Below are 16,081 nucleotides of genomic sequence, written 5' to 3' on the forward strand. Positions count from 1 at the left end.
AATATAAGAAATAAATGAATATTTGAAAAATCAGGCATACAGAGTGTTTTAACACATTACATATTTTTTTATCGTTCATATTCTCTTTAAACTTGACCAATTTGAAATTTTAAGTAATGTAACTCGGTTTATTTAATATTTTATGGATTTTCGTAAATTTAAATGTAGTTGTAGTATAATAATTGTGTAACTTTTCCTTTAAAGAGAAATGAAAGCAAGTGAAAAACTTCATGCATAGAATTTAACGGCGAAACTCCAAAATTTCATATTCTTCTGCCCTAAAAGAAAGGAGCCACGTGATTGGTGGCTTAAGGTCTCTATTTGCCGTTAGCAGCGCGCGCGACGCACGTGGTGTAGAAGGGCGAGGGGGGAGGGGGTACAAATGGAAGATGGCGCGCAGACGCGAAGGAGTAGCGCGCGAGAGAGACAACGCGAGAGTTTCGGCGGACGGCGATCTCAACGAATAGGCCCAGGGTAGTGGGGGTAGATTCGTAGATTGTGGACAACAGGGAACGTGCGTGGTGGGAACAGGAGGGAAGGACGAGGCCAAGTCGTGGTTGACTAGTGCTGTTGGTCGCCGATGGTCGCCGTCGACGCGGCTGGTTGTGCTTGTGCGATTTCGGGAAAAGCAGTAATTCGAGGTAGCGTGCGTGCTCGGGCGAGTTTGTGCGAGTGACGTTTTCATGTTGGGCACGAGAGTGGTGCGGAGGACCTCACGGCTATTGCCTGCACGACAGGCATATTAAATGATCGCCGACGGGAGACGGACAAGTGTCGTTGTACGTCGGAGACGGGAAGACACGCTCGGCAAGATTTGCGCATCGTACAAAAAGGCGAGCGGGCCGATGTTGTAACGTACCAGGGTGCCAAGATGGAAGAGCGTAGCGTCCACAGTAGTATCGGCGATATAAATAGTGCGGAGGTGACCAAAAGTAAGCGCGAATCTGTCAATGTTAAATCATCCGCGGCGGACGTGATGTCGTTGCGCGGTCATCTCGCTCGCTCGCTCGCTCGCGCGAGCGAGCGAGACCCCGCCGCCACCGCCGCCGAATCTTTCTGTCTAACCTTGCGCGATTTTGAACTTTCCTTCTCTGCGTCTGTGATGCGTCTCGCGTCTTCCAACGGAAAACCTCGGAGTCGTGAAAACGAAAGCCCTCCCGTGTATGTACACGCTCGTCTAACGGACCGGAATTCATCATTTCTCCCTCGCTTTCAAACTTGACGAATTTTACGACTCACGATTCGTCACGCCGATCAATGTCACGGTATCCTTTCGGAGTTTTTTTTAAATGAACGGCAAACGGAATGGTCGTATCTCGAGGAAATAAAACTAAAAGAAGAGAAATGGAGGAGGGAAAAGGAGAAAGCGAAAATCTTGTAAAAACTCCTGTCCGTTAACGATCACAAGCTTCGCCTTCCCAAAAAATTGTATCGGAACAGTTTCTCCTTTCGAGTGTCCTTACCAAGACTCCTTGAAAATTACAACGCTGTTTCTCTGCAATAATTCGCGACCGTTTTTCTCTTATCTCCCTCTCTCGTTCTGTTTCTCTCGCGCGCCCTCTCGCTCCCTCTATCTCCTCTCCTTCCATCCTTCGCTTTTCGCGAGTTAATTATCTTACGCCGAGCACGTGAATGGTGGATACAGATGTATACATGTATACGCGACTTCCCGTTGCCTACGATACGAGATAGAGCCTGTGTACTTTGTATAACAATGTTTGAATTTTACAGGAACGCTGACACGAGACTAAAAATAGAATTTTTCTAATAGCTCTTTCTGCCAGCCGGTCGAAAGGCCGGTAATCGTAGTGATTTATCAATGAACGAGAAAATTTCTTATTTATTACATGCACATTTATAATGTGCATGCACACATGTATAAATAAAAGTCTTAATCATCGTGAAGCAACTACTTATTGTAAAAAAAAAAAAATTTTTTTTTCGTTTAATAATAGCAATGTTTTGCAATTATTATTATTGTATCATAGTATATATAACAGTGGTTTTTTTTACATTAATATACAAATTATATAATAGTATATAATTTATGTATTAATATCAAGCAATAATTATTATTTTTGCAATATTGCACATTCAAACTAAAATATATCTATTTTTAAATTTATTATTAAGACTCTGTTATGTGTTATATATTAAGTTATATATAAATACATAGAATTTAGTATTTAATACATAATATTTATGATATAAACAAATTATTTTTGTAATGTTTCTATCTTTTTGAATACTGTATCTTCAAGCTATAAAATAAAATTAGATTATATATTTTTTATTTTATTAGTTTTTTCAACAAAATTAATATTACTATAATAATTTAATCAATTTAATGATTATGTACCATGAATGATAAAAAATTTAATAACGTGGCAATTGTTTGTTTGACAGCCTTAATAATACCACGTAAGAAGAGGATATGCCTAATTGGTACAGCGTGTAATGATCCTGCACTTAATGCCGCTGCTCAACAATTCAAAGTGCCTGTACTTAAATCTGAAACTGGCATGGAATATATTGATGACACTACATACAATACTTACTTTGTACTCAAACAATTTGAAGGGCCCGAATATGATGTGTTATGCAAAAGTGCTCATAGGTTTGTGCATATTATATTATATTTTTACAACATATATTAAGAGCAGTAATAAAAGGTGCGCTGTTGTGACTGTAATAATCCCTATTTGTCACAACCTGTCACAACATGTTACATGTATAGCATATATTAAAACAATTAAAAAATGTATTATGTTAATAATTCTTACAGAAAAACTTCTGGTTATTCGATTTACATATGTATATATATATATATATTTTTCTTTTAGAGTACTGGGCCCTACGGCTTTACTACAACTGGCAGAAAAGAATGAATCTTTACCTAGTATCAAACGACCAATGTACACGCAAGCTATGGTAGGCACGGTAGTGGTATTTAGCGGTTTTCGGACCATAGAGGATGAACTGGTCAGTTGTCATCATATTTACAATTTTTGTAATGTTGGTTTACATGTATTTTACACATTTATAACACAATATAATTCTTAACAGCGCAAGTTAGCTAATATGATTCTTAGTATGGGAGGTAGCATCCGAAAGGAGATGGGTATAAAGGTGACGCATCTTATTGCAAATCATTGCAGTGGAGAGAAGTATAGATACGCTGACACATTTGGATTGCCTATCATGTCGATAGAATGGGTGATAGCATTATGGAATGCAAAAGATGATATCTCCATGTATGCGAACAAAGAGGAATTGGTAAGTGCTGTTGGATAGCAGAAAAATTATTCTAAAATACGACCTTGTTTGATACTGTATGAAAAATTTATTGAATAAAATAATTATAACGTTAGTTTATAAATTTATAATCCAATAATTATTTTAATATCTTTAACATATTTTAATAAATTCCAAAAAATGGCACATCATTTGATTGTTTGCTGAGTACCACTGAAGGCAGAGAGATAGAGAAAATATAGTTGTGCGTGTATGAGAACAAACAATCGTAGTGCAGAATATGCGTTGCACTCTCTATCTTTCTATCGCTATCTCTGAGCGCTTAGCGCGATAGCGATGCGGCATAGTGTTCTCATTCAAGCTCTGACTAAAAACATTTATATGTGTAGCGATTTCCTTTTTCTTAAAAACATTTAATTCTAAATGTAGATAGCAACTTACAAGCTGAAGCCATTTTATGGAGCAAAAGTATGTTTCTCTGGTTTTCCCGAAGAAGAAAAGAGACATATGTGTGAGATTTTGGAGCAACAGGGTGGTGAAGCTACTGAAATTGACGATCCAAATTGCACTCATGTCGTAAGTAGATAGAATTTTAATATTAAATTCTTTTTTGCATATAAATATAAGTTTATATAATGCTACATCACACAGATTAATGCTTGCGTATTACTTAAACGTTACACATGCTTTAGGTGATTGATATTCCCAGTTTTTTCTACAAGAGAGCCAACAATACGGACTTGAATCTTAAAAATACATCCAACAGTTCACTTTCCTTAGCACGTACTAAACCAATTCCCTTCACTCTTTACAATCCTTACTCAAACGCGGTTTTTAATACAACAAACTCTGACTATAATAATATATCAAGTTATCCCTCGTTAAATAATTCATTAATCTTGAGCGCACAGGATGTAGAACATTACAACCAGTGCAATAATATTGTTTCAATATATAATATCAGTCGAGATTCTGCTATTAGTATGAATGATAACTGCTCCAATTTGCAAAATTCAATTATTAAATCTGGAAATTTGTTTCATTCTTTCACAGAGCAAAGTGATTCTGGTATAGATATGAACAGATCATCTAATTCGGCTTCAGCAATTTTTATGTCAAATAAATATTCGATTCCAACAAATACGTCGACAATGATAAGTAATAAAAATGTTAAATTTTATATTTCTGATAGCTCCTCATTCGATAACGAGGTATCACTTTGTGAAACTATGTTAAACTTTTCAGATAAAACAGATGACTCAAAACCGTCGCTATCTTATGAAAAAAATAATTTTTGTATATCATCAATGAGCAATAATGCATTAGATTTGAAATATCGTAAAAATATTCATTATATACAAAATAATACGACAAAAATTAAAATGATTCCCAAACGATATATAAAATGGAAAACAAATTCCTGTACATTTGTTCATAAAATAGCGAAGTTTGATAAGTATAAATTTATGAAGACGCGCTCGTATCCGAATATAATAAAGCATAGCGAGGAGCAATATAGCGATACATTTTTACAAAATGCAGTAGATGAGAAAAATAAGCCTTTATCCAAATCGCACAAATCCATTTTTTCTAAAATTAGTAATTTTTCCTTTTGTCCAATGTTTTCTGACAGTAAGCGAGATATTTCTATCACTTCGTACTATTCTCCTGAGAAAACTCTTTTTAAAAAGAAATGCAAATCTTTATCCAAATTTTTTCCAATTCCTTCAAAAATTTCAAATACTGAACACATTATGCAAAACACTTCGATATTTGATGGAAAAAGTAATAAGATATCACTTGAGCCATACGACTTGAAAACCGAAAGCTTAGATTTGAAGACACAACAGGATAAGTCACTTGTGGTACTCATTTTTTCTTTTTTCTTTTTGTTTGTTTGGAAATTACGAAGAAATTACAAATTGTTTGTTTGGTATTATGAGGTTTGGTAATTTTCTGTATCAAGCAATTAAATAATTTTTCGTAATTATAGGAATGTAATATGTAGTTTTGTAGTATATGTAATATTAAATAAAAATGATCTGGAAGGTGTGCGATATCCATAATTTAATAATGAGCTATTTAGTTACACACACACACACACACACACACACACACACACACACACATATATATACACACCATACATAATAATTAAATATTAATTTTAATAATACTAACGCTGAATTCGTTTTTTGTCCACGTGAATGTCCTATATGTTACACATACACGCGCGCGTGATGTATATATGTATGTATGCATATATTCAGAATTTGTTTTATATACAAAAATAAAATGTGTAATAGACATATGCACACATATAATATTATCTTTTTTAAATTTGATGTATATATTGTGACATAGAAATCTTGTATAAAAATGTGTCAAATTGTGTAATTGTCATGTGATTTTATTGTCTACGTGATACAATATGTGGTACAACGAAAATTATAATATAGTCAATACTATTTGCCACTTTGAAAGTTTGTTTCTACTAACTCATGGTCATATAAATATATAAATATGAAATAAAAAACCTGTAAGAGAATAAGTGGTAAACAATATGTATCTAATTATAAATGGTCCGCTAAAATGAAGAATAATAAAGTCCATATTTTTTTTACAGGTCGTGGACGAATCCAATGTAAATGTATTACCAAATTTAGTTTCAGTATCTGCTTTTATAGTTAAAACTGGATGGTTTTGGACATCTGTACAAAATGAAGCAGCCGCTGATGAGAAAGAGTATTTATTTGAACATGTAAGTTGATAATAATAAACTTTTTAATACTTTAATCACTGTTTGGCATTATACTAAAATCATATATACTTTAGTATCTAGAAACAGTTCTGTCCCCTACTGCTACGGGTAGGCGAGATAGTCAACAGATCATACCGCAGAATGTGACATTGTCAAAGCACCCATGGTTGGGTGGGCCATTAACTAATTTATTACAAAATGGAGCGGATTCACCAGCCAGTGTCAGTGGAAGCTTTCTGGACTGCACAGCAAGTCCAGAAAAATTATTAGATGGTATGTGTATCTGATATTATTTTTCTTATAAATTTTATACATTATTTAGTTGTACGAAATACACACGAAATTATGTTGTAACGTTTAAATATACATCTAACATTAATAATAAAATTACCAGTGATAACATTTTGACATTATACTAATAAGTCGTAATCTATTGTTTTCTTTAGTGATTTATTAAATACAATGAGTTACTAAGACATTTTTATTTTATAAATTTATGAAATATCTTTAAAAAAACAAGCTTATCTTTTAGAATAACACATAAAAAATTTAATGTCAAGCTATTACTAAAATTAATGCTTAATCAGTAGTATATATTTCTTTATTTAATCATTAAACTTGTAAGATAAATCATATGAAAGAGAAGATTGTATTAAAATTATTTATCTATCAAATATTCCAGAAGTAGAGACTGTTGAGAAACATTTACCCGCTAAAGAAAACTTATCACAACGTCATAAAGTGTTTCTCGAATTGGTTCAAACTGAGGAAAATTACGTAGGGATTCTCAATACAATTATGATGGCAAGTATTTACTATCCATTAAAAACTTTTACATCTTTAAATTGCTTTTTTAACACTCTATATTCATACACATTTTTTATGATTACAGTTATTTAAATTGCCACTAGAAAATCTTATAGGCAAAAGTGGAAAAGAGTTGCTGAATAGCACGGAAGTAAAAATTATATTTGGCAATTTTCCACCGATATATGATGTCCATAAGCAATTACTAGAGGCTTTGCACTGTAGTGCCGCTCATTGGACGGAGGATATTAGCATCGGAGAAATTTTTCTCAAGTTTGAGCCCGATTTAGTCAAAGCATATCCTCCATATGTCAACTTTTTTGAAAATACAAAACAAATGTTGGAGGAGTGTGACCAAAATAAGCCACGGTTTCATGCTTTTCTGAAAAATTGTCAGACGATACCAGAATGCGGTAGACAAAGTTTAAAAGAACTATTAATTAAACCAATACAAAGGTTACCTAGTATTAGTTTATTATTAAGCGGTAAGATTAATTACTTTCAAAATGTTTGTTTTACTTTTATTTATGTAAAATTTTTGGCTAACAGAATGCTTTCCATTTCTTGTAGATATTCTTAAACACACGGACAAAAGTAATCCAGACTATAATGCACTTGAAGCTTCTATTAGCTGTATTAAAAAAGTGATGACATATATAAACGAGGACAAAAGGAAAACCGAACGTCAGTTAGCAATGTTTGATATCTTTAATGAGATTGATAATTGTCCGCCGCATTTAGTTTCCTCGCATAGATCGTTTATTAGTAAATGTGATGTAATGGAAGTTACGGAAGATCTTAGTGGACGAGGTGATCATTTAGTATTGTTCCTATTCACCGACACTCTTGAAATATGCAAGAAAAGATCGAAAGCTTTTAATTCGTTAAAGAGTCCTAATACTATAAACGGCTTGCAATCAATTAAGCTAAGCCAAGGAAAGCCATATAAGCATATCAAAATGTTGTCACTAAGTACCATAAGGAAAGTTGTGGATATACGAGAAACTGATCGTAAATATCGTTATTTATGTGCAAAATACACATACTCTTTGTAAAATAAAAGTTATTACTAATTAATTTGCAATTTTTTCAGAATATCACAAAGTATTTGCGCTCGTGGTACGAGGCACTCAAGAACTAAAGGAAAAATTGTTTTCGTTTATAATTACTGATGAAGAAGTAAACAAAACGAATTACTTACAGACTTTGTGTAGGCAAATGGCTCTTGCTGTTCGTGTAGCTGATGCCGTAAGTTTATAACAATATTTAGCTCGTGTACACACACACACACACGCGCGCGCACACACATATATATATGTATGTATGTATGTATGATGTATGTATGTACGTATGTATGTATGTATATATGTAGCGTGATATATCTTTAAATAATCAAATCTGTTGAGAAAAGTTTTTTGCAAAGTGTTTATTGTAAATTTTATTAATTAAAAAATCAAGTTTGATGAAAGGCTTCTGCCATCAGTATATTCTATTGCATTATGTTTTTGCCAGCAGAACATAAACAAATACAAATGCAATTGATACCGATCTGTTGCAATTTCTGCTTGTATCTGCTGACAGATTTTAAATGTTTTATTATGATTTATAATATTTTGTATTATATCACATATTATATTTTATTTGTTTTTTCTTTAGGATACGTTACTCATTAGATATGATTCACATCAGCTTAAAGTTGGTACTAGCGAAGTAGCATCGGGTACATTAAAGAAAACAATTAAGTGAGTATATTTGTGCTTTGAAGTCGTAATTACATTTTTTCCTCTCTAGTTTATATCTTTATTATATTATAAGATAGTAAAGTAATTAGTTTTTTACATCTTAGGATAAGGAACAAAATTTTTATTATGTAGAAATTTATTTTTCGGGATATATTTGTCAAATATTAGAAAAGGTGTGAGGACTGACTTCTTGCTTCTTTTATACTACAAGTATATATAATTAGATGATTCTATTATTAGATTATATGTTGATATTAAGTCTATAAATCTAGATTGTTCGGATATTAATGATAATTTTTAAATTTTTTGTTCAACACATATTTTGAATTTAAAAGATAAAGATTAAAAAGGTAATGCGATAGTAGATTAAATAAAAACACTAATATTTAATTGTTAATAATTAAAAATATTAAGAGTAAACGATTAATATACTTTTAATAGTTACTACACGTAGTTAGTAATGAGAGGAATGATTACATTTTTAATCCGTCATCAGATTTAAAAAAGTGAATAGATTATTTATTGATACATTATGAATTTAAATTTGACAAATTTGATGGCAAATTTATGTTATTCGAATAATTTTGTAAATTGTATCTACTCTCTTACTGGAATACTTGACGTATTTTTAGGCACAATCAAAATATTTTTTTATTATAGTGTACATATTCTACTACATTGCATGATGTAAAGAAATAATGGGGAAACCCGTTTGGTTACAGGAGCCTATTTCATAATTTTTACCTGGAGTATATGGACCCGTATGTCTTCCTACTCAATAGCATGTGTGAAACCACGTTACATGTCCCACTACCGTCAGTTTTCGCACCAAGGCTGATTATATTTTTTACTTGCTTTTTATTTTTACAACAATCCCTCAGTGGCGTAATTATTATTAAGCGCAAGTAAAAATTGTATTTACAATTTATTAGAGAAGATTTAAAAATAATTAAAAGAATAAAAATGTTTATTGTCTTTTTAATTCTTCTAATTAAAAGGCTGAAAATTTTCTAATTACGCTACTGAAAACTTTTGCTTTTATGATGCTGTTTTATGCTATGATGAATAAATATAATATTATTCAGAAATAATAATAATTCTTCACAGAGAGCCAATTTTGATCAGTTCAAGTGTAATGTAACATAATTGTAAGCTTTATCTATTAAAAGCTTATTATTGTATATATTTTTAACGAGAATGAAGTTTCGTACACTCTCCACATCTTAAATATGTATATGCACTTTTTTAACTTCTTATGATTTTAATTTATCATAATTGATAATTATTCGGCATTACAATTTAATTTGCAATTTTGATCGATTCATCATTTTGTTTAGAAATTTTCTTGTTAACAATATTTATTGTTTTCATTTTCTACTTATAATACAATGTTTTGGGGAATATTTTCTTCTACATAAGTGTATATAAGTTTTTATACACATATGCAAGACACACACACACACACACACACATGCGTGCGCGTTTGTATATACATATTAAATATAAGAAAACATTGCACATTCACATAATTTTTTTTTTAAATATTATTTTCCATAATGTGCAGCCATGGTGCAATTTTCACTGTCTTATTACATTGATTACAATTGACACTGTCTTGCATGTATGATTGGATGTAATATTTTATATTATTTTGAAAAATTCTGCATGTATATCTTATATTTTCTTTGTATCATAGCAGGTGATGGTCTGTTTGCTTGAGCTGATTTTCTTGATATGACAGGGTTGATATGATATGTCTCCATTGATTTATAATATAAGTGTTTATTTGTCCGTCAACTTTTTTTCCTCCATACAAGTAAATAAATTATATTGGGAACGAACGTAGTATAGAACGAATAAAGCATTAGTCTTTTACACTAAAGGTACTAGTTTCAATTCTAGACAAAATTGGAAAAATTTTATGCGCTTGTTCTCTTCGATGGAATGGCAGGCCGTCAAGAATATTCTTGTATGCCTTGAATGTATCTTATCCGCGTTCAGAACTGGCGTTAAACTATGTACTGTATATCTATGTATATACCTTATGTGTGCACTCTAGAAGATATGTGTAAAGAGAAAAAGTCCAGCTTGGAATGCATTGAAAGAAAAAAAATTTTATTGCACAATTTAAAAAAGTCAAAATTATATGCAAAAGATCTTACAATTATTTATTGAAGGGGGAAAGAAAGTTTTAATGTTGCATTTAGACGATCTTTATAAATATATGAGAAAATTTTTAAATTTTATTTTTCTCCAGGTTTGCATCTCGTACAAGAGCAAAAGTCGGCCGAGCTTTTAGTTTTAATAAAACGCCAAGCAAACTAAATAGAGCGATGTCCACGATTATGTCTCCATTTGCAGGAACACAAACTCTTCCGCCAACAAATCAACAAATAGTTCAGATGCGGTTAGGTAGTTGCAACAATATCAGTGTTAGTTGACAATCTTTTGTATACAGATTTTTTTTTCTATTCTGCTGTTTCTTTTATTTTTTTTTCTTTTTTCTTCTATTACTTGTCTTTTTGTTTCTTTTGCTTTATATATAATCTTCCATGACAGGAAACTGCTATTTCTTCCACTTTTATTTTAACCTGTCTATGAGACTGACTGTGAAGGAAACTAAATTATTTTTTTATTTGCTTTTTATTACATTGAATAAATTTATGTTTAGATTTTTCATTATAAGATTTATTTTTTGTATTTAAAAAAATCTATTTTGTAGGTATACACTATTATTTTTGCTTTTACAACGTACTTGTACAATTTATTAATTTTTATTACATTATTTGAATGTATTTTATGAAAAAATATTTTAATAATTATAATAAATTTTCATGCTGACTTAAAGTCAATGGATGAACTATATTAAGGATTTCAAGTAAGTACATTATATAAAATTAATGTACAGTGGAGAATCTATTTCTTGAAAAGTTAGTTTTATTTAATTTTTGTATACATATAGTAATGTATGCAAAGCTAAGTGTTAAAAAATTTTAATATTATTATATTATATTTGACGATTGTATTAAAATTCAATGTTTTTATTTCTTACGTAAAGTTCATTTCAGATTAGGGAATCTTATATATTGCAATTTTATTTTTTCTTTTTTAATATTTTATATATTAATTACTATATATAATTGTTTTATTTTAATGAATTATTTTCTGCATCATATTTTTATAATTTACTTATAATGTATGAATTAATAATACAGTATACATTAATAATTGCTCTTTCTTCATTACTAAAACTACATATTTCTTTATTTTTCAAAATAAAGTCCAAATGTCAAGTTTTTTTTTATTGCTGCATTTTTATATTTGAAGAAAACGATAAACTGAGAAAATGAATATATTAAGTTTTCTATTTTTGCAGGAGTTGGATAATGGCAGTTCAAGTTCTCCAAATAAAGAAGATGTTCTAGTAGCGCCGATGTCGGATCAGCCAACTCGAAAGGCTCTCAGTATGGCTTCGTTGCGAAGGTTGTAATTAGTATTCTAGAGGTCATACTTCTTTTTGCTACAATCGTTTAGTATTCTGAACAAAGAGACGTGCATTTTTAACAACCTATTGTGGTATGTTAAACTAATATACATTGTCTATAGTGATTAAGACATTAATTATATACAACGATCCGAAGATATGCTATAACTATTTTTACCCATCACAGTTCTGTTTCAAATAATTACTTCATTTCTCGTCATTACTGTTTTTATAATAGAGTTCAGTACAATTTTTTAAATGTCACCTTATTCTCGGATGCATCATTATAAAAAAATATGATATTACTGTTATTAGTGCCAATAATGCCTAGTTATTGTTATATTACTATTATTAACATCATTTATTTATTTTATGTATTATCTCTTGTAATTATTGTATATGCCTTCTTAGCGCACGTATTCGTCGATAAGATAAAGAACCATTTTTAATATAAATTCAATTCACTCTTCACGTCGAGTCAATTAAATTATTCTAAGAAATATATCGTCAAATTATATTAATTTGAAGATATTTTTTCTAATCGTTATTTTAACGACAAACAAAGCCAGACTTATATCAATAGACACTGCAGGCATGTGCAAAATTTTTCTTAATAAATGTAGCAACAATTCATTTAAAAAAACATTAATGTCTCATTAATTAATATGTCCCATTGCATTTGCAATCTCAATAGACGCCAAAAAAATAGACAAAGCATTTGTTTGAGAATGAATTAGGTAAGAATGTTAAGATATAATCACAGCATGAAGTGAACATATCCTCCAACTAATAAAAATAATAGCTTTTATGTTTTTGACATCAAAATGTTCTACAATTTTAACATTTTACTTACTGTACTTTTCATTTCTGTTTTTCTACTCATTAGAATTTGTTCAGCGGACATCATACAAAGGAGGTCTGATCTTTGAGCTATAAAAAATTTACATGTGACTTTATTCTCCTTTGATCGTTTATCAGCAAAGATACTGGTGCCGTGTAGGGGTTTGTTAATAAGACTCTAAAATGTTATTTATATTTCAAATGGAGTTAAGTCTTGGAAGAAAGTCTGGCATATGTTTGTGAAAAATGTTCAAATTCGAAAATGAAAGCATGTTAAATTCTAATAATTACAAATGCATACTTGTTATGTGCCAATATAGCCAATATACTAAATAACAAAGACATTGCCAACTGTTACAAATTTAATAAGTTTGCTTAGGTAATATTATACTTCAATGACCTGTGATTTGATTGGGTTTATCACGAGGAGAGACAATGCAATTTACTAATATTTTATACGTCCAAAATTTATTAAAAGTAATCGCACAAAAGAAATTCCACAATTTTGTAATGTCAATGTGGAATTGAAGTAAGATAACAAATTCATAAAATCTGTATTATTTCATAAATGTTTATACAATTTTGTATCTTTATACTCTTCATAATTCTGTATAATTCGCTGTATCAGGTAAAAATGAAGAATTGCCAATGTTAAAAATATTATTGGAAATAAGGACTTGAACAACATTGCTTATTTCTGTACGATTAATTACGTAATGGTAAGATATGATAGAGAAAAATAATAGAGAGCTAGATACAATAACATTCTTTAATATGCAAACTATATCCTTGCTTTAGAGTTCTCTATGCTCTCTATTTGATAATTATTTACTTCTGTTATAACTTTAAATTAAAAAAATCAATTTGCTTAATCACAAGTTTGCATAAATTGTAATACACATATAAATAAAAATAACGAAAAGCTGTCGACAACTTGCTTTTTTATAGTATCATTTCAATGCCAGTTTCGATGTTTGTGAGATCTTTCTAATTGCACATGCTTTAAAACATCAATTAATTCAGCCGGAATTAAGTACTTGACTGAAGAAATACATTGCGTGTAAATAAAATTATATACGAAACTACAATACATATTATAAAATAAATATAAAATAATCATGATCGAGATAAACTTTTTAAAATTTAATGTGAAATATTAATTTGAAAATTGCAGATATCCATCATCGTAATTTCACAACACTCTCAACGAGTATTTTATTTCTTATATATATTATTTTGTTATTATTTGATTTCGTGCAACATTAATAGTTATAACATTAAGAGTTGCAGAACTTGCGTTACTTGATATAGTAACATCTTGCCATTATAACTTTGTTCATAAAATTAAAGACAGGTCATATATGCGTAGATTTTATGTATGCAACAATACATTATATTGTAAATGCGAATACATAAATGTTTCATTTGGCCACGATTGTATGTTTCGATTCTGTATATTAGCATTTTCTTGATAGTCGATTGTTTAAAGATTAACTAAAGTTTATTTTTTGACGCCTTTAAAGTAAAATAAAGAACTAAATGTTTAGTTTAATTGCAAAATGATCGATTATTAAATGTAGTTGGCGAAAAAATCTTATAGGCACAGAATAATTTCTTCTCCTATGTGGTCTTTTCTAGTCTTTACTCAATCAATATAATATGATTCTTTTATCTGTTTTTTACAGATACCAGTACCATTTCTAAAGTTAAAGTTCTAAATTAAATAACAGCTGAAAGAGACTCTAGCTTTAATTTTACAAATATTTTACATTATATGAACACTTAATTTTTTACAAGTACTACCATATGTGTCACAAGAGAAGTTCGAAAATATGTATCAGTATTTTTTTTTATCTATTGCATGTATATATTGATTGATTAAAGAAAATTAGCATAGATTATAAAAGACTGTCAAGAAAGTGAAGAAAGTATTTCGATCACTGCTTATAAGAGTTTATACAGATTTATATTGCCGATTATATTCTCTCGTCATCTTATGATAAACATAATTAGTGCCTTGAGTATGATAATGAGTACGAATAAAACTTGTATTGTATGATGAAATGTATACAATACTTTGTATATGTGCCTGATTCACAAAAGAGATAAATAGAGAGACATAACTTTCTCTCGATTTTATCTCGAATAATATTTTGTACCTCCTGATTTAGATTATTTATTAGATTCTGCTCTGTCTTGTTTCAAACCAGTGAGAACTTATTATATCTTATACTTTTTAATAACAAGGTATATCTTGCGCGTTGTAACGAAAACGTAATTTTTAAAATGTCTGCGTGCATACTCGAGATAAACACACTACCTATTTATAATAATAAGTAATATTAACTTTATAAAAGCTGTTAAGTAGTGATACGAATCGCAGGACAAATAAAATTTTTACATATCAATTTTTATCAGTTTAATCTGATACCGCATAGTTGGTTTGACATATTATAAAAAACGTAAATCTTTAATAATTGCTGCAATTTTTCAATGTAAGAGTTGATATAAGATATACTACTATTCTCGCGAGTCCTCCTGTGACACGTAGAAAGTTCGGAATATCTGTTCGGACACCTGTCTTGTGCGTATTTTCCAATCTCCCCTGTGAAAAAAATGAACTGGTCAACTCGCATCGGAACGCGTCGACCATTTTTCAGGCCTAATTGATTTACTTCTCATATCTTTCATTTTCCTTTACTACATTTCCTTTACAGATTAAATGACGAGATAGTATGAGAGCGTGGTAATATGCCAAAACAAGTGTCCTTGATTTAGGTGCATTGTAAATAGTAATGTTAAGTATATCTCAGAAATAATGTAATGTAGAGAACATTTTTTTACTATACACCTAAAATTATATATCGTCTTACAATTCTCGCGCAGTTATTATTTATACATTATTAATATTGTAATTGAATGTATAAATTTAACATATAATTATGTAAACCGAAACACGTGTTTCTTTACTTGTTCACCTTTTCCGAACTTTTCAAATACGGTAGTGAAATAGTTATACTTTTTACTATTTAAAACTTTTAATCTGGATATTTTATCAGTAATATACGCATATTATGCGAATTTTCATAAAATAATATATTGAATAAAATGTATTCTATTTATATAAAATAATAATAAAAATTATAATAATTCAGTTCAACTTTCATTTTTTCTATGAATCAAGCTTAGAAC

At 30.0% G+C, this 16,081-nt stretch overlaps 1 protein-coding gene across 6 annotated transcripts; it reads left to right on the forward strand.

Moving 5' to 3' along the window:
* Window positions 1–406: 406 nt before the first annotated feature.
* LOC105835337 (protein ECT2) lies at window positions 407–15,771 on the forward strand. Of its 6 annotated transcripts, none has more exons than XM_028188716.2 (16): window positions 407–932; window positions 2,407–2,617; window positions 2,844–2,982; window positions 3,067–3,276; window positions 3,685–3,831; window positions 5,882–6,016; window positions 6,091–6,289; window positions 6,699–6,820; window positions 6,909–7,308; window positions 7,394–7,834; window positions 7,917–8,071; window positions 8,480–8,565; window positions 9,288–9,380; window positions 10,823–10,977; window positions 11,414–11,443; window positions 11,942–12,040. In XM_028188716.2, exons 1-15 carry the CDS (start codon window positions 872–874, stop codon window positions 11,422–11,424), a joined length of 2,565 nt encoding a protein of 854 aa, XP_028044517.1. In that variant the 5' UTR covers window positions 407–871; the 3' UTR covers window positions 11,425–11,443; window positions 11,942–12,040. The 6 variants fall into 6 exon arrangements, with proteins under 6 accessions (XP_028044517.1, XP_012533949.1, XP_012533951.1 ...); XM_012678497.3 differs by having other exon boundaries at window positions 408–932; window positions 10,823–10,997; window positions 11,942–15,771; XM_012678495.3 differs by lacking the exon at window positions 11,414–11,443 and having other exon boundaries at window positions 10,823–10,997; window positions 11,942–15,771.
* Window positions 15,772–16,081: the final 310 nt, after the last annotated feature.

The sequence above is a fragment of the Monomorium pharaonis genome, chromosome 7 (assembly GCF_013373865.1).
Source record: "Monomorium pharaonis isolate MP-MQ-018 chromosome 7, ASM1337386v2, whole genome shotgun sequence".
NCBI classification, from domain to species: Eukaryota; Metazoa; Arthropoda; class Insecta; order Hymenoptera; family Formicidae; genus Monomorium; species Monomorium pharaonis.

Excerpts from the sequence above, each read along its gene's own strand:
- LOC105835337 (XM_012678495.3), top strand. The coding sequence starts at position 872 with ATGGAAGAGCGTAGCGTCCACAGTAGTATCGGCGATATAAATAGTGCG. Across the intron at positions 3,277-3,684 it reads ATGCGAACAAAGAGGAATTG|ATAGCAACTTACAAGCTGAA; the intron begins GTAAGTGCTGTT and ends TTCTAAATGTAG. Across the intron at positions 3,832-5,881 it reads ATCCAAATTGCACTCATGTC|GTCGTGGACGAATCCAATGT; the intron begins GTAAGTAGATAG and ends TTTTTTTTACAG.